This window comes from Clupea harengus, chromosome 9 (assembly GCF_900700415.2).
Source record: "Clupea harengus chromosome 9, Ch_v2.0.2, whole genome shotgun sequence".
NCBI classification, from domain to species: Eukaryota; Metazoa; Chordata; class Actinopteri; order Clupeiformes; family Clupeidae; genus Clupea; species Clupea harengus.
Window position 1 is genome coordinate 3,177,019 of NC_045160.1, and position 19,153 is coordinate 3,196,171.

General features: G+C 43.7%; 2 protein-coding genes across 3 annotated transcripts in view; one reads left to right on the forward strand and one right to left on the reverse strand.

Annotated features, from left to right (window-relative positions):
• dpf1 (D4, zinc and double PHD fingers family 1) overlaps positions 1 to 3,757 on the reverse strand; it is a 42,615-nt gene extending 38,858 nt beyond the window's left edge. Inside the window, exon 1 of the mRNA XM_012837881.2 lies at positions 3,668 to 3,757. The gene's annotated coding sequence lies outside the window, so the exon portion shown is untranslated. The remainder of the gene's footprint in view (positions 1 to 3,667) is intronic.
• On the forward strand, positions 3,671 to 18,061 carry si:ch211-11n16.2 (zinc finger FYVE domain-containing protein 1). 2 transcript variants are annotated; one of them, XM_031573083.2, is made up of 11 exons: positions 3,671 to 3,763; positions 6,050 to 6,560; positions 7,829 to 8,046; positions 8,490 to 8,596; positions 11,137 to 11,245; positions 12,518 to 12,615; positions 13,196 to 13,313; positions 13,693 to 13,863; positions 14,531 to 14,720; positions 15,684 to 15,782; positions 16,685 to 18,061. In XM_031573083.2, exons 2-11 carry the CDS (start codon positions 6,320 to 6,322, stop codon positions 16,915 to 16,917), a joined length of 1,584 nt encoding a protein of 527 aa, XP_031428943.1. In that variant the 5' UTR covers positions 3,671 to 3,763; positions 6,050 to 6,319; the 3' UTR covers positions 16,918 to 18,061. The 2 variants fall into 2 exon arrangements, with proteins under 2 accessions (XP_031428943.1, XP_012693401.2); XM_012837947.3 differs by lacking the exon at positions 3,671 to 3,763 and adding an exon at positions 3,765 to 4,005.
• Positions 18,062 to 19,153: the final 1,092 nt, after the last annotated feature.

The following is a 19,153-nucleotide window of genomic DNA, read 5'->3' on the forward strand; positions in this document are numbered from 1 at the left end:
ATATGCTGTTTAGTCTTACCTCCAAACCATCTATCTTTCCATTGTGTAAGTCATGACATGCAAATGGGTTAAAATCAGTTTTCATTATGTCTCGACCATATGCTTCATCAATTGGGATTCACCATTGGGATTACAGCAAACAAAATCTCTGTCATCTATAGGGATCTCAATCATAACAATGACCACTGTAGTAAGAAGCAGTATGCCCAATTGTATGTATGGTCATTAGGCTCAATGTAAACATCACCAGGGAATGGTCTGGTGGCCTCAAAAGAATGCCGAAGAATGCCGAATTACTGCTTTATCATATGTATTCTTTCCAATGGCAAAGTTCTGTTCTGAATGATGGTTAAATGTCTATGATCATCTTGATAAAAAAAACATTATGTCATAAAGAATTACTGTAATGTGGAATGCAATATTATCACAGTTTCTCAACACGTTGTAATTGTTGCTAGGGTTCTGTCTTTCATCATTTGATACCTTGTTGAGGTTGAGTTGAAATTGTTGTCATTAACATGGATAGAAATGTTTGCCAATTTATCAAAAAGGAAAAACTGCATTTCATACCCTTTACTCAGTTGAAGTGCCTTTGGCGGCTGTTACAGCCTTAAGCCATTTTGGGTATGACAAGCTTTGCACACCTGGATTTTGGGATTTTTTTTATGCCATTCTCTGCAGATCCTCTCAAGCTCTGCCAGGTTGGATGAGGACCGTCAGTGGACAGCCATTTTCAGGTATCTCCAGAGATGATCAGCTGGGTTCAAGTAAGGGCTATGGTTCAGCCACAAAAGGACATTCACAGAGTGACAGAATTACAGTTAATTTGACCTCATGGCCACGGATCTGCATTGTCAACTATGACACCTTATACAGACAATTTCCCACTTTTGGAGGTATGTTTTTTTGAGTAACTACTTTTGGGATCATCTTGAAATCAATTTTGATGGAATATGGTCATGTGAAAGACAGGTACACACACCTGTCATTCCCACTAGCCACCCAGGCTAAGCCTGCTTCAGCCCACCTATTGCTCTCAGATGAGTTTTCACTATAGTATTAGTGGACTATAGTATTGGAGACTATAGTATTGGAGATTATAATATTGGTATCGCAAGATGAATCGCTTAGCCAGTCTGAAGGGTGGACCAATCAGCGACCAGTGGGGGTGGTTAATTGCGATGACTTAGAAGTGAAGCATTTGTTTCGAAACCTAGTAACAACAATCTGCCAGAGCTAGACAAAGCGATACAAACTGTAGTAACAACCCTTCGAAAACATTGAAGAATTGAAGCCTGAGCAAGTAGAATGTGTATATTCAAGGGGCAAAGACATTGTTTCTTTACTGCCAACAGGATTTGGTAAAAGGCTATATTAAATATATCAGCCTGCACTGAAAATATAGCAATCCCATAGTGGTCAATGCCATTTGGTTAAAGGTAAAGTGTGTAGTTCTTAGTGATATCTAGTAGTGAGGTTGCTGAATTGCAGCCAGCTGAATACTGATCCCTCTACAAGTGTGTGCGAGTACCTACGGTGGCTGTGAACGCGAAAAGCCTTATCTGAAGCCAGTGTTTTGGTTTGTCTGTTCTGGGCTACTGTAGAAACATGGCGGCGCAGACGGCCCATTCCCCACGTAGATATGAAGGGCTCATTCTACTAAAAACACAATGATTCATAGTTACAGGTAATTACATACTAATTAAACTATAATTACGAATACTATATTCCATTTCTACAAATAGATGCCACTAAAAACTGCACACTGTGCCTTTAAAGGCTGGTCTGAAGGTTTGAAAATTAGCCTGAAGTCTACACCCACTGGGATGCAATGACTTGAAACGATCTCCATAAAGTGAATTTGAGTCTAGTTCTACCAGGCTAATCCAGGCTATGCATTACGTAGTTCTGTGGTTCGGGTCAGAAGACCCTGCGAATATGTGAGAAAAGCCTTCACAGTACATCGTCAACTATATCGCCAATTGACGCCAGTTAGCATGTTGTTGGTGGTGTTTGGAAGGTTTTTGCATGCTTTTAGATTAGATTAGATAAACTTTTATTAATCCCGTTAGGGAAATTCATGTGTAGTAACAGCAAGATTTATGAACTGAATAGGACAACAGGAATAGGAATCAAACATAAAAGAAAAAAAGAAAAAGAAATAGAAACAGTCCACCTTCCTCCGCGGTAGGTAGACCAAAACTCCATAATGCTGCTTTAAGGCAGTACATCACAAAAACAACCCCACTCACATACATTCTTCCAGCAGATGAAGGCCACTATGCCACTGCCTCAGGCCCCTACCCATCCAAACCGACAAAATGCAGCTTCCTGACCACAGCAGCCATGGGCCCTCAGTAAGAAAACAGCGGCCACAATGCACTACTCAATAAACTGACAATGGTCGAGACTCAGATCAGTCTTGTACTCAGAACTGCATTGTATTTGTCTTGATTATATCCTCCAGTGATTATCTTGTTGAAGAAAGGTTTGCATTTAATAAAATTACCCTGGGTCAAATAAGCTTTTCACACACACAATTTAGAGGAATGTGATAAAATACCCCGAACACCATTAATTAACACCACAGCGCAGCATTTCGCACTGATAAAATCATCTTTTTTTGTCACACCACAAAGGCATTATCAAGCAGTCATCTGCAAGTGTTAAAAGCAGAGTAGAAATGAACTGCTTTGCTTCAAGTTATAGTGTGAATTTGACTCAAATAAGCAATTTTTCATTAAGGCATTAATTCACTCGAGATTTGAGATTATTTCAAGATGCTGTGAGCATTTCTGGTAGAATGGGTTCAGCCGAGGAGGGAATTTCAATCCATCATCTCAGTTTAACTGCAATGGCGCCACTTCCCAGCCTCTCTGTGACATGTGATATTTATAGATCTCTGCTAACAAATATTTAATGAACATTAGCAAGCTCCATGGAATACAGCATACCCTGTTGATCCATGAGGAACTGCACCCTAATACAAAGCTGCACCAGTTTTTAACCTTTTCATAATGTACAGGCTAGTTTTAATTTTAAATTAGGCAAATAATTAGGGCTACATCATGCAGCCTATTATTTTCTGTCGTGGAGAGGTGAGCCCTGTATTTGACTTTTCGTTAAAAAAAACACATAATTGATTACTATGGGTAATGGGCCAACACCTTTTGCCAAAACCAAGCCCCTAGACAACTTGATAATTCAGAGGACACTTTGACAAAAACCGCAGGGTCGCGCTGTTTCTTTCTGTTGGCCACTGCACTTTGTAGCTTAGTTAGCCTGTTTTGTCAATTGTTAAAAATATACATATATATATTTTTCAAACCGAGAAAAATTATCGAGGAGAATTAGTGAAAGATTCAGTTAAATATCTTTAAAGAGCTGGCAAACAGTGCAACACAAACTTGTATGTTAGGACTTCTGCGTAAGAGTTAAATATAACACATTTGTCACGTCATCAAATTATAAATGAATGAATAAATAAATAAATACATAAAATAAATGACATATTTCACATAAATCTATATATTAAGTCTACAAGAAGGACTATTAGGCCTAAGCATAACGTAGCATAAGCTGTATGCTATCTATGTCTTACTAATAACATTACATTTGGCTACTATTTTTGCTACAGTGTGATGAAAGTTCACATTTTTGCCATTACCTTGGTGAAACCAGAGCCCGTCTGGTGAAACCACGCAGGTCTCACCGCTTTCATCTTTGGGCTGACGTCAGTGAACTGTCACAACCAGTGCCATGGGTGAGGGGAAGTGCACATGCAAATTGCGTTTGTTGTCTGTGAAGTTAGCGTGCTAGCCAGCTGTAACAACAAAAGAGGGTCAGCTTCCTAGCTGGTGATGGTAGTAAGTGACATGCCCAAAGATGTCTGAGATGCTACTGAAAGACATGGAGGAAATATCTCTTACGAGTCTCCACAAAAGAGTTGAAGAGAACGTAGGCGAGCGGAGTTTCCTTTTGGTTGACGAAAATGAAAACTTGCAGGCAAGTTAGCTTACTTAGCTAACGTTAGCTAAGTTCATGTTATGTTTTAAGTTGGCTATCGCAGCATTCATTAGCGTGTAATATATGTTAGTTTGAAAATGAGCAACCTAACCAGTCAACGAAACTATCCTCATACTATTTAGTGTACATTGTTGCTGAGTCATGCAAGTTACCTTAACTGGGAGTTGTTGTTATGTGGTTGCACACGTGCTAGCTTCCTTCACTTAGCATTGTGTATCAGGCTAGGGTTATTTTTGTTTGCTGCTGTATATTAGCTGATTGTCTGTCAAGCGTTTTAGAAGCTGTCAAGCATCTTTTCAACATCCGTACAACCATGTTAAAATTTCAAAGCAGTATATTTTTTTAACCTGTCGACCAAAGGTGCGTTATTTAGGTTTCGAGAAATCATGTTATTTCTTGTCACCTAAAATAGATTTTGATGGAATCTGACAGGATGATGCCCAAACCATTAGCTAGCTTTGACGGTTTAATGTTAGCTAAGGTATGTTGGCCTACAAGACAGAACATTTATACAACTTGCGCACTATGTAATTAACGAAGGACTGTTAGAATTGCATTGACTGTCGCTGTCATTCATTCTAAAAGTTGTGAGCCACTCTCTCCCTGTAGTAAAGAAACTCGATCACACGTCTAACGTAGCTGGCTGTTGTTTTCACATTTTCTCAAAACCTCCGGAAAGTACCGTGAGGTCTGTGGGAGCGCCCCTGGTGTTTGTTTTGGTTTATTTTTATAGTCACATGCTTCTCCAAGTGTATGAGTCATGAATCCTGGACTTTTACCTGTACATTTAGGTCACCTCTCTTGTTAATTATAATGTCGGGTGTTCAATGTAATAATTACATGGCCCAATAAATAGTATAAGTTAAATGGAGGAAAATCCTAGTATTAACCATGTATAGACATAGCTTTAAAAGTTGTACAATGAAGTACACAAGGATTCTAGGAAAACCGTGTGTTTGATGAATGTTTCACTTCGGCTGTTTGAACCAAGTGCTTCCGAAGCTTGTTTTCAACTTAAAGCAGCACTATGCAACATTTGGGATCATTTTCAGATTGTGATAAACACATCCGTCTTTCCCACTAGCCGTCTAGGCTGTGCACTGTATAGTTCTGTGGTTCGTATCAGAACACCCCAGGAAAATGTAGGGAAAGACCTCACAGCACATCACCAACAATATCACAAAATGGCACCAGTTAGCATTTTTACCAAGATTTAATCGTTGCCAACTGAGTTGTTGTTTTTGTGTGCTATATAGGTATGTAGCTTGCTAGTTTTAGACCAAAACTCCATCATTCTTGAAGTGGAAGTGGCATTTGTTAGGCTTTAGCAATCCATTACAGTTTTTGTGAAGTGTTTTTTGTTTGTTACACTGAAGAGAACATCAAAGCCACACAATAGTTAAGAGGCCTGTATTTCTTATAATGCAACAAAATACATCACATTGTAATTGCATTTCTGTGTCTTGTAATTGATAAGTCCTGCATTTTCTCCATATACTCTCTCATTCTTATGCTGTTTATAATATTTAAAATTGGTTGATGTGAACAACTTTGAAAAGAAACCCTTAGTTTTCACTTTGCAATTCTGAGTGTTCTAATATGATACAAGTACTAAATCAATCTTAGGTTCACATCCGGTCTCAGTCCTAATCGCAGATGACCCACCTTCAAAGTCAGTCAAGGTCATATAACCAGAACTGTAAACAAAGGTTCCTGCTGCGTTAAGTGTCTTGGAAGTTACGGTCATTGTTTGTGGTGGTTCACCCGCACTCCCTCCTGCTGATTGATTAAGGTACAGAATAGCTTTGACAATTGTCTAAAGTCTTTCTTGCAAGACTCAAACCCTATCGTACCGTATAGTTACACAAAAGGGTGCAGTGTGGAACGATTTATTATTTTAGTAATGCAGGGCACTTACTCCAGAAATCTTTAGAAATCCTTTAGAACATTGAAAGAACCCATACAGAAATCTTTTTTAAGTGTTGTCCTGCACCCTTTTCTCCCCCCTCCCCCCCCCCCCCAGGTTCGTGATGAGGAGCATTTCCTTCAGAAGCTGGGCTGTGGCAGCGATGCCACCTCCAGCGTCAAGGTCCTTTCCATCTTTGGCAACACCGGGGATGGCAAATCCCACACGCTTAATCACGTGCTGTTCGACGGGGAGGAGGTGTTCGCCACCTCCCCCTCCCCCACCACCTGCACAGTCGGGGTGTGGGCAGCCTCCCAGCCCAGTTTTGGACTGGTTGTCCTGGACACCGAGGGCCTCCTCGGTGCCTCGACCCATCAGAACCGCCGCATGCGGCTGCTGCTGAAGGTTCTGGCCGTGTCAGACATTGTGGTGTACCGGACACGGGCAGAGAGGCTGCACAACGACATGTTCCAGTTCCTAGGGAGTGCTTCGGATGCCTACATGAGGTACTTCACCCCCCAGCTGCGTGCCCTCTCCAGCCGCTGCGGGCTCGACGTGCCCCTCTCCAGCTTGGGGCCCGCCGTGATCGTGTTCCAGGAGACGTCGCGCACGCAGCTGCTGGGACAGGGTAAGGGAGTGGGCTCACACACACACACACACACACACACACACACACACGTCATAAACTCACAGCACAGATGAGCACACTCAGACAATCCAGCTGGGCTCACATTACCTTTGCACACATATGCAGAGACACATTTCTGTTTTATACATACATCCATTGTTCACTGTATTTACTTGTACACACTAGCTAACATGTACTCCCAAGTGCTTCATAGATTTCTTGATGCTGAAACACTCGCTCTGAAACCCATTGTGTCTCTCCCCTAACGTAGTGCAAATGTTTTAACGTCTTAATGCTTACATCAAACTTATTTAACACCGCAGTCAGTTCAGTTAGCAGGGTATTCCAATCAGGAAGAACAGCCTTTATAACCCCTTAGTTTGACTCAAGGGGGTGAGTCTACAAAAGTCAACACTTCCAATGAGCTCAATAACCCCGTATGCATTTTTGCCTGTAAGCGCATGTGATGAAATTGTGAAGTGTACACACAAGTAGTGTGCGGATGTGAACCATAGAACTGGAATGCAACCCCTGGTTTTCCTTCAAGACAGCAATGTTTGTTTTCTTTACTTTCTTCCGCACCCATCAGTATGTTTAGTTTCAGTTTTTTAAATGACGTGAATAGCTGACATACACATCATGTTTCTGCCACCCAGCAGATTTAGTTTAAAAATGAGAATGCATTTCCCTCTGGATGTTGGCTGTTGTATATTTGTGCTGACTCGTTGATATTTCCCTATGGTAGCACACCACCGGTGGCTTTCAGCAGACTCTTGTTATATCCAAAGTCCTTATAGGCAAGTCTTGCCACTCTATTGCAGGCAAACAAGATCAGGCACCCATCCAAATGAATGGGGGGAGATTCATAACTCCACATTGGGTGGTCAAACAGACATTAAAAGTACATCATGTGAATCCACAGTTAAATCTGACTAACAGTGTGAACAAAAGATCGTATTCATCGTGTTGACTTGCTCACTGCACATGCACCACATTTCACGGCACAGTTGTTACTAAGGCAACTGTGGAAATAAACAGAATGGGAGGCAAAATAATGTGATCGGCTCTTTATAAAACCGGCCGCTATGTTTAGCGTTAGGGATTCCCTCCTATTCCCTCCATTCATTTCCCCGTCAGTGAGTTGTCTCCTCTCTCATAACATGTCTGGTTTATCCCAGAGAGTCAGCCTCTCCTTTACTCTGTAATGAAGTGAGCAATGTATCCTTATGACAGTATCTAAGAGCTGTTGTCCTACATTTCCCTCACAGACAGCTCATGTCCAGGCCAGGCTGACACGTTGCTGCAGAAACGTTTCCATGACCTGAACCAAACCACTGAGGCCTTTAGTTCAGTCCAATATGTGGGCACTCAGACCATCACGCCCCCTACAGACTACTCCCAGCTCCTGCAGGCTGTCAGGCAGCAGGTGAAGAACCTGGCTACGCGTGCCCCACGCCACCCCTCTATTGTCTTCAGCGCACTGCAGGTGAGTGTGTGTGTGTGTGTGTGTGTGTGTGTGTGTGTGTGTGTGTGTGTGTGTGTGTGTGTTGTGTGTTGTGTGTTGTGTGTTGTGTGTGTGTTGTGTGTGTGTCTCTGAAGGTCTCACGCAAGTGTAAGCAGACATGGTTATTTGGATTGGTGAATATCTCTGCGGGTGGGTGTGCTGGTTGTAGTCTGTGCCTATCTCTACTTGTATCTGTGTTTGTGTCTGTGTCTGTATCTGTATCTGTGTGTGCGTGTGCGTGTGTGTGTGTGAGTGCGTGTCTGTGTGTGTGAGCGTGTGTGTGTGTGTGTGTGTGTGTGTGTTGATGTGTGTGTGTGTGTGTGCACTCATGGAATTAATAATAGAGGCGCATCAGGGCATAAGATATGTGAATATGTGTGTTCTCATTCTTGCCTTTCTTCCCTCTCTGCTGCCCTCTCTCTTAGGCCCTGAGTGAGAGGTTCTGTGGGGACATCTCTGATGACAAGATCAGTGTGTACTCCTTCTTCCCTGATGAGTACTTCACCTGTCCCTCCGTTTGCCTCAGCTGCAAGTAAGTGTCCTAAAAGCTGTCAGTGGGTGTTTCTCAAAGTCAAGGAAGGATCCTTGACGGATCCTTGACCGGTGCATTACAAGGATGCTACGTCATTGAATCCCGCTGAAAGACTGTCCCGATGTCTAGGATTCTTTGAGTCCTTCATTCAGAGATTTTTCTAGGATATAGTTGGAGTATCCTCTGCGTTCTTGAAGCACCCACAATCCTCTGAACACGTACCAGTGCCTTAAAAAAAAAAAGAAGAAGAAGAAGAAGAAGAAGTAGCACAGAACTTAAAGGCACCCCTGCACACGAGCTAGACTGTTCCATTGCTTGTTCTCCGATTGCTAGGAAGGAGTCTAGCCTCCGAAGGACCCAGCTTGGAAGCATCCTTGACTTTGAGAAACACCCAATATGCTGCTCATATGATTGTACCACTTGGTTAAATGAATGTAGTGAGCAAACGAGCAAGAATTACCACGTTGACTGAAAGAGGACAACAGCAATCTGTGAGATGAACTGTAAGAGTTCGTAAAATGAGAATGAGCACATGGAGGATATCTCCTGAGCTAATTTGGATGATTTTAGTTATACACAGGTAAAGATGTTAAATTCCTTGTGCTGTTGGTTGGGGACATTTTGTACCCGGGACCCGTAAAGGCCCTCCTTCACAGTACAGCATGCACTGTCTGTAGCCCACAACTGCTAAACACAACAACATGACTGCCCAACAACAGAAGTTGAGCAGCAGGATACAACAACAACAAAGCTGCCTTCATGAGCATTTCACTGGGGTTTTCAAGCGGGCACTTTCCTTCCTTTGTTGAATTAGACTCACAACACCTCTAGAAGCCTCAACAGCGGTGTCTGGTATCCCAGACCTTCCCCCCTCCCTTTATACTCAGGAGGGGTTTGGACACATGCCATTATCAGAGACAACAACAGATACACCTCGACAAGATTTCACGTATCTCAGTGTTAGTTCAGTCCCATTTGCCAGTACTGTTTGTACGTGCTAGGTGTCCCTGTCTGTCCTTCTCGCACAAAATAAATTCCTCCACCATAAAGTCTCCACCATTAACCGGCAAATAGAAAACCTCAACTCCTTTATTCTCAAACAAACACGCAATAGATTGCTTGTAACCATTTCCTAACTGCCTTATTCAAATTACCTCTCTGAAATGTCTCCACCTTTGAAATAGCACCTTCATACACAGTCAAAGGTCACCTTACGTGTGGCAACATCCCAAACTGCAAGCACCACAGTTTCAGTTTACCAAGCAGGAAGGTCTTATCAGTAGTACTGATTGCCTTAACATTGAAGTCTCTAAGCTCTGAAACCTGTCATCGGTCATTCAATGTAGAATTGTGCTACCTGTCTTAACTCGTCACAGGTTTTTCTACAATAGAAGGAATCACCTCACCATCAATATAAAACCTGTTTCCACCTGTTTTCCCTTTTTTTGTTGTTGTTTGGTTTCACTTTCATTCTTGCCTATTTTAGACTGTCATTCAACAGGTACAGTGAGCAGTTGTTGTCAGCGTCGTCATGGCATCCATATCATCTTGAATGGGAGGTAACTGGGTGCCGTCCAGCAGCCTTTCACCACCACCAACCCATTTAGATGCCCTTATAATTACCTCCATTGCCATGGTGAAAGGCAACTATCTCCAAATGCTGCCAGGATGTGATGTAGTTACTTGTGTTAAAGCACAACTGAATATCCGCAAAATATGCTCTGACTAATGCTGAAATCTTCTCAGGGACCTGAAAGTAACTGAATGCCGTTCACAACAAACTATGTTCCAAACATCCAGAAAAACCTGGTATTCTTGCTTTTTGCACGGAAATAGATATCAAACCATTTGCATTCAGATAAGAGACCAACCTCCTTGCTACCACACTACATCTTCGGAATTTGTTCTCTTTTTCCCCCCATATAATCACCATGAATTTCCGTGGATATTCCAAAACATCAGACGCTCCTTTATCGTCCATCTCTCAGGCCTATCTCTCCACCTGGGGGAGTGTCTGCCGGTAACACGAGATCCACATGCCTCTCATTGTCTGCATGTAGCTGTTCAAGATACTCCTCTAGGCCCTCTCTTTCAACTCTCAAGCCTCCCGTTTGCTCTTGAATGAAAACAGTAGCTAAGACTAAGCTATGCCAGTGCCCTCTGTCATTTCACAACTGGATGGTACCTCTTTATGTCTCTGTGTCTGACAGGAAATATCATCCATTTCCATAAACACTTTTTATGTGTTTATCAAAATGACTGAAAGCTCTTCATGGATATTGTTTCAAGGACTCTTGTCACAAACCTCATAACATGGATACTTTTTGTAGCCACCAGTTCTCCTCCGGTGTTTGGGAGTTAACTGAGAATTTATGATGTGTTTGTGTGTTTGTGTGTGTTTGTGTGTGTGGGTGTGTGTGTGTGGGTGTGTGTGTGTGTGTGTTTGTGTGTGTGTGTGTGTGTGTGTGGGTGTGAAGACAAAAATGCACAAATGTTGCCTAAGGATTAGTAGAGACGAGTATGTTTTGTCATGTTCCTAGTGTGCGGTGCAAGAACGGCATGAACCACCAGAAGGACGGCGTGCAACACAGAGCTGACGGCTTGTGCCAGTATTCCCATCAGTACAACAACAAAGTCCTCATTTGTAAGGTAATAACCTCTCTCAAATAGGCTATTACACACCAAGTGTAGTGTCAAACTGCTTTTGTGATGGGTTACACTGCATTAGTGTCTTGTACAGTAACAAACAATAAGGTCCATGTTTGCAAACTAATAACTTTCCAAGATGAGCTATTACAGCGCAAATTTCAGGACCAGCTGTGTTTGTGATGGTCTCTCAGGAATCATTTTGAAGATGTTAACAGCAATAAGGTTGCTGATTGCAATATCAGAGTTCTAGTCTTTCACACTTTTGTACACAGAAACTTCCAGTGTCGCAAATCCAGACATTTATCAGACTTGGTTTGGATGCAGGAAACTCACCATAACCAGTCCAAGAATCCGTAATTGGGCCCAGTGGATAGCAAAAAGCTATTTCTACTTCGTTTTGCTGTCAATAAAAAGCTATTTCAGTTTGATATCTTATCTTATCAAAGCGGTCACATTCCCATATTTAACTACCGGACGTGTGCCATGTGTTCTGTGAGGCGGTGGCAAAGCGTAAAACATTACCACAGGTGTTTGGCAACATGAGAAATAATTTAGAGGGAGGAACAGCAGTCGTGTGTACTTGTTCCTGCTAAGTTGTAACTGGAAGGTGCTTATATTTGTGTCCTGAGATGGATGCCAGAACTGTAGAAGGAGAACAAACGGGTCCATTCATTTGGGTTGGCTGGGGATCAGTGAGTAATCAGATCAGTGCAGAGAAAGAGGCTGAGTGACATTCTGACGAGGCGAAGTGCACTAAGAAGGCCCTCATTTGGGTGCTCATCGGATAATCAAAGCAAATCAAATCTGGACACGTCCATTGAAAATGAATGCCTTCATAGGGTGGCGCATATGTGTGTGTGCCAGTTTTGCTGGGCTTTAGTGTTTACTCCTTCCAGCCCCAGCTATCCCCATGCGTTATGTCTGGGGGAAATGCCTTCTCAGGGCTTTGAATCACAGTTTAATAATGCTCAGTTTAAAACAAAATCAGGTCTGGGGGGTATTCCACGTACGTGTTTTAGTGACAAACCTGGATAAGTTAACTCAGAGTAAGTGGTAAACCTCCTAATAGAAGAGCCCTCTGTTGTTGTTTTGCTAGGACAATTAACCAATGGGGGTTATTTTATTAGGAGGTTTACCACTTACTCTGAGTTAACTTATCCAGGTTTGTCACTAAACCACGTACGTGGAATACCCCTCTGGTGTTTTGTATTGTATTTAATGTTTCATGAAAGATATCTCTTCCTTGTCTTGTGACCTCTGCTCTGCTCCCAGAGGTGCTATGAGGGAGGCCGGGAGACGATCGTTATACCCAAGACCTCTGCCTCAACAGACAACCCCTGGTTTGGCCTAGCAAAATTTGCCTGGTCAGGGTGAGTCAGCTGCCCATGCACGCACACACACACACACACACACACACACACACACACACACACACACACAGATATTTGAATACAACTTTAATTCATATTCCATAATCCGTAATTCATTGATATGTCTCAGTCATGCCCATGCATGCTCAACATATACAGAAACATATGCATAACAGCTTAGATATCATGGAACTGCAGAGCCAGATGTGCAATCACAGACATCAGTACAAGAAATGCAGTTTGCGCAGAGATTATCATCTTGATGAGCTAGATGCGTGTAACTAATTATATTTATATTACACGCTTCAAAGGACAGCCTTTTAGTTTGATTGTGGGTAAAAACAATTAGACCGTTAACTGAGTATGGAATTTCTGATACCAGTCCATTGAGGGTGATGCAGCCATGAAAGGGCATCAGTGTTATTATGAAGCTTAGCCTATGAACTTACCCTTATCAACACATTTCGTCACCATCCACTACCATGGTTTTGTGCTCCTTTTCCATGTGTGCTCTCAAAAACAAATTGGCGACTCATGACTATTCTACTGCATGGGTAATGAAATGCTGCCTTTTTCACAGGTATGTCCTGGAGTGCCCCAACTGTGGCATCATCTTCCGCAGTCGGCAGTACTGGATGGGGAACCAGGACCCTGAGGGCTGCGTGGTGCGGCCTGAGGTCAAGCACGTCTGGCCTGGGGTGAGACCACCCATCCACACAGAATCTGATTGCGTACTTTATCACTTCCCCTTAATAACTCTTCTGTATGATGGTATATTACATGACATTAAGTGCCAGTGAGCATTTAGCCTATGAAACTTAAATGCTGTGATGACCGCTACTGACTGTATACAAATACTGCTTTCCAATCATTTTTTTTTCATTGTCATTGCACAATTGTCAATTTGGTTGTTGAGATCATCGTCAGACAATATCATTTCGGCCATTTGTTCGGCAGGCTGCGTGACATCTGTCATCATGTCTGCTATGAGTGAAGAACTCACATTGGACCTTTTCCTCTCTCCCTCCCTCTCTCCCTCCCTCCCTCCCTCTCTCTCTCTCCCTCCCTCTCTCCCAGTCCGAGCTGTTCCCCACCGACCACCAGAATGCAGCCCAGCGGGTCCTGGACGGCATGAACGTCGTCATCCAGTCGGTGTCTGAGTACAGCACAGGCCCTACTAAGGCCATCACAGCCTGGCTCACTGACCAGGTGGCGCCGCCCTACTGGAGGCCCAACGCAGACATCACTGTGAGGCACCATTCTTAGTCATGCTTGGGGTTTGGGTGTGGCCATTTATGGCCGTTGCATTGCATTTTCACATTGAAGAATCAACTGATTCTTGCAAATAAATAATAAATAAATGCTGGCTATGTTAAAGGTATGTGGAAGTAAATAATATGCAGGTAGATAGAATTACCTACATTAAAAGCCAAAGCAGGAATCTTCTCAGTGTTCCAGTGGGTTTGTAGCTTGCACTCTTTACTTGAGCAGTGAACAGTGTGTGACTCATTTTTTTTTAATTGAAAAAAGTGCCTCTTTTCTCAGCTATTTATCACCAGAATTCATATTTGAAAAGCTGCCAGCTGTTTTAGCCATGGTGCTATCACCATGGATACAGGTTGTCATTACTCTCTCTGGTTTTCTTCATCTGTTCTTTTCTAACGCTCAAACACTTTTCTCCATCTCTACTTCCTTTCCTTCCTCTCTACTTCCTTGTTCACCCACATCCTATCTCCCTCTCTGGTCCTTTTTGTCTTCTTTACCCATTCCTCTCTTCCACCTTTTCCTCCCTCTTTCTTTGAGCCATCCTGCCATTTTCATAACTCCTTGTACCCTCTCATTTTCTTTCTTTCTTTCTTTCTTTCTTTTACTCTCCCTCCCTCTCTCTCTCTCCTGCTGCCTGTGTCTGTGTTAGGCGTGCCGTGCGTGTGAGAAGCCCTTTGAGGAGCTGGAGCGGAAGCACCATTGTCGCGCGTGTGGCGAGGGCTTCTGCCAGGCCTGCTCCTGCCGCTCCATGCCCGTGCCAGAGCGGGGCTGGGGCAGCGGTCCCGTCCGCGTGTGTGACGCCTGCTACCGCCAGGGAGGGCCCAACACCACCAACCAAGGTAATCACGCCACCCCACAGCCATCCCACAGCCTCACATGCTGAGCAAGACACACTCTGCAGGGTGCAAAGTAAGCCATCCGGTTGGCTGTGAATGGGAATCACGGGGGAGAAGGGATTCCCCTCAGATGCTAGCAGGTTATATCTGGGAAGTGGCTCAAATAATCTGAAAGCAGTTTGAACATTGGTTTCTAAGTCATTCGATTTGTGAACATTTTTATGTGGTCTTTGGACCTTTTTATCAGCCAGCGGTGGAAAAATACCAGAATATGGACATACAAATGTTCTTTAAATTGTAGACTCTTCTTGTGTCTGTGTCTGGTCATTGACCCCGCATTTTCTCTCTTATCTCTCTTGTTCCATCTCTCTGTGGTTTTCATCCTTTCAGTATCTGAAGCTTTTAGTTGGGGCTTTCAGAGCAGCAAGACGAGCATGACTCATGCCTCTGTTAAACATTAGCATAGATGGATCTCACTTCTAATGGGGGGAAATCCAGCTATGACAATTTCAATGGTGAAAGCATCCATCATCTTTTCCAACCGTCAGGCCACACTGGACTAATTGCCCATGTCCACATTTGGTTAATAGGTTCAGGTTTAGTGGAGATGAGCAGTAAAGTCCTGCTTTATTGCGTTGTCATTTATGGTTGCCTAGAAACATTATTTCTGTAAACAAGTCATTGTGACCTAATACCTCCTGCTTTAGAGTAGCAAGAAAAGCCTTGTGTGCTCTTCCCCCTATCACAAGTGTGGTCTCTTCTAATTGGCTTACAGGGGGGTGGACAAATTATTTGGGCCTGTTTTCATTGAAAGTGTCATAAGTGTATGAACTGAAATTGAGTGCTTGCTCCAGCATTTGACAGGTGAATTCACTGTGTGTTTGAAATCTGTCTCTAAGAACTTAAACAAGCATGTTCGGTACGGTTTGGTAGACCACCATTTTATTTGAGCCTCCTTTCTTGCAGTGGCCCTGTTGGAACCACGGACTCTAATGGCTCGCAAGGTGACGGAGGTGGCCCAGTCCACGCTGGACATGGTCTCCACCGCTGTGGACTACCCCCTGTGTAAGTACACACCACCCACCCACTATCTCCTCAGTGGCTTACAGCGCCTAACCCTAACCCTAGGATTATACTCCAGTAAAATCAGTCATTACCCCTCTCCGTTTCCAAACGTCCAGCAGCACAGTCGTGCCTCGTACACAAATGGAAGTCTGTGGACAAAATCACAGCCTAGCAACCTAAGCCGAAAAAGGGAGGTATTTTTGGCAGCCATGATGAAAGGTTCCAAGCCCTGTTTGCGTGGGCATGTGGTGCAGGCAGGGGTGAGTCGGGCTGTAATTACGTGTGGAGAGGTGATTCGGTCCGCACGCCGACCGCTATCGCACACATCCCCAGCTCACCCCCAGCTACGCAGCCATAGATTGGAGGAAATATATTTTCATTGTACTGCTGAGAGATCACGACTAAGCATTTTTTTTTCTCCTCTCTCCAGATATAATGATTTTCCGACTCGCATTTTTGTGAAGCCAGCATGAAACCTCCATAGAGCCCCTGTCAATTATATTATGCATTTGTCCTGTATCCATGGCAATAAGTACAAGAAATGAGGCATTGAAAGAAATAATGAAATTCCCTTTCTGATAGGTTACATTCATTATATATCCTCTTCTGTAATGCATGCCCATATTGATATTTAAATAGTTTTAAACACGCTGTCTAGTCTTTTTGAAAGTGGATTATTTGCTAGAACGCATGGTATACAGTGTATATGCATATATGCAGTGACAACGGCATATATACGAGAACCAAACTGTTCAAACAAGACTCTTACCGTCTCTTCTCCGGACCTCCCCCTCTCCTCCCCGCTCCTCTCCACCTCTTCCTCTTGTCCTCTAACCTTCCTCTCCTCCTCTTCTCCTCTCTCCCTCTCCTCCTCTCCTCCTCTCTCCCTCTCCCCCTCACAGGTTTTGTGAAGGGCGTGGCGAGGCCCGACTACTGGGTGCCCGACAGCGACATAGTCCAGTGCCACCAGTGCAGTAAGACCTTCACGCCCAGCATCCCCAAGCACCACTGCCGGGCCTGCGGGCAGGGCGTGTGCGGCGGCTGCTCGGCCCAGACTCGACCCGTGCCCTCCCGAGGGTGGGACCACCCGGTGCGGGTGTGTGACGGCTGCGCCGCTCGGAAGGACAGCCTTTAGAGAAACCTGGGAAAGCCTTAGCCCATTCACACACACACACACACACACACACACACACACACACACACACACACACACACACACACACACACACACGCCAAGGTATCTGAGCTGTTTGAGGATCCCTGTTTTCCCTGTGTACTGTTCTTGATTGAGAAGCTGATGGCGTAGTCAGTTTGGCAGGCGTAGCAACCCCCCCCCCCTCCCCCCATCATGAATAATGGCGTCTAACCAGCCAAGAGCCTTCTGATTCAGGTGACCCCTCTGTCCGGTGTGGGATGCACCTCAGGCCTCGCCGAGAACATGGAAATAAGGACACAGAGTTGACGCAGCCTGAAGGAAACTAGGAAGACAAGAGAAAGGCATTCATCAGTCATACAAGCCACACCTCACCTTATTGTGGGACAGTGTCCCTTATACACTGAGCACTTTTTCTGCCGCCAGTCCCGGGCACTGGAATGTACCTGGTGCCGCCTAGGAAGTAGGATTTTAAAGGAGAAAACAGCCACTAAACCCTTAAACTGGGGACACTAGTGGCGTGATGAATAATATGCATTTAGTGTGATGCAGTATAGTGAACATTCCAGTGAAAGTCAATGGTGATGGTAGTCTGTGCACTGCACCTTTAAGTTCCTAATCATATCCAGCGATATAGCCGAAATGAACAAGTTCTTTCATCTCAGCCGTTTGATTAACTTCTTTCCGCGACATATGCTATATAACCCAACGGAACTCTCATTGCCAACAATAACCCCGGGAGCGGTGCTGTCTGTTGAGGATAGCAAGCTTTCAGTCGTCTACAGTGCAATGCGGGTGGCCTGCTCCTAATGCTGGTATTGAGTTGCAGCTTAGATTGCTGAGGGAGAGGCAAGGCCCCTAAAGCACTTCTTTAATGCTCCATCTGTGTCCCAGTATTCGATCATAGACTCTCTGACACCCTCTCTGGACATGTAGCGTTCACATTCTTTTCTTAAAACATGCGCTGGAACTGGATATGCAAAATGCAAGACTGTACAGTAATTTACCAAAGCTATGATTTTTAATTGTACATAATTGACGTCTGTCTCAGACAATCTGTGTTTTACTCTGCTTTCTTGTAATAATTATTAAAGACTATCGTAAACCTTCGAGTCCACCCTAACAACAGTGTGTGTGATGGTGTTTTCTTTGAGCAGCAGGGTGCGTTGCACTCATTCAGAAGGCTGATGCATTATTTCAGGCTATGTGGACCTGGGTGTTTGGTGTTTGGTGTTTTTTGTCCTGTGGAGTTTCATGACCAGCAGGGCCAGACTCCCAAACAGACGTTATAAGGAATGCTGGCTTCTACCAGCTTTTCAAAAAAAAAAAAAATGATATTCTGCAGGGTTTTAAATTGGAATTTTACTGTCCTCTACCACTGGAGTGCGAAGAGAGCAAAATGAAACTGAACAGCATTCCAGCTGTTGTGGCAGATGTACTGTGTATGCTGTGCAGTTGTTGCCTGGCATTGATGGTGTTGACTGAAGGTCAGTTCAAGGTGAGGATCCAGGTTTCCTGGCTGTATGCCGAAAAACAGCTGTTGAAACAAAATTGAAAATAGTTCACTCTGTCAAGATGCCTTTGTCCAGGTTATTTGAGTTAATTCTTTATTCAATACAGACATGAATGTGAATGAAGACTTACTTCCAGACAGATAGGTAACAGCTCAATGATGACCATAACAAAATATACTTGTGAAACTGGAATGAAAATTATGGTTTTTTTAGGGAAGGTTGCTTCTTGTAATGCTCACAAATCAGTTGCCATGATTGCCACTCGAAGGCCCTTTTGTTCTGTTATGTACAACTACAATAGCCCATCGAAAAGCTGGATACCAATCATTTCCGGAATAAGAGCTTTAGTTAAATAATGCAAGTCATTCAGAAAACTCGAAGAATTGTAATGATCAGGCCCACTGACCTACAATGGTCTTTCGGGTGCTTGGGAAAATTCAAAACGAGAAGAGAAATCATGTTACTGAGATTGTCCACTGGAGGGAGCTCAAGCCTTCTCTTTCCCTTCATTCTCGCCGAATGACAATAGGTTGTGGTTGGTTTGTCTTGGTATATGAATCAAAGATACACATGAGAATATACGGATACAAATAATTTTGTCATAAGGACATTAAGGACTCGAAAATGGTTTTATGCTATATGGCCTGCCTCATGACTTGTCTCTTTCTCTCTCTCTTCTCTCTCTGTGCATGTCACAGTGATTT

Excerpts from the sequence above, each read along its gene's own strand:
- si:ch211-11n16.2 (XM_012837947.3), top strand. The coding sequence starts at position 3,886 with ATGTCTGAGATGCTACTGAAAGACATGGAGGAAATATCTCTTACGAGT. Across the intron at positions 4,006-6,049 it reads ACGAAAATGAAAACTTGCAG|GTTCGTGATGAGGAGCATTT; the intron begins GCAAGTTAGCTT and ends CCCCCCCCCCAG. Across the intron at positions 15,783-16,684 it reads CGCTGTGGACTACCCCCTGT|GTTTTGTGAAGGGCGTGGCG; the intron begins GTAAGTACACAC and ends TCCCCCTCACAG.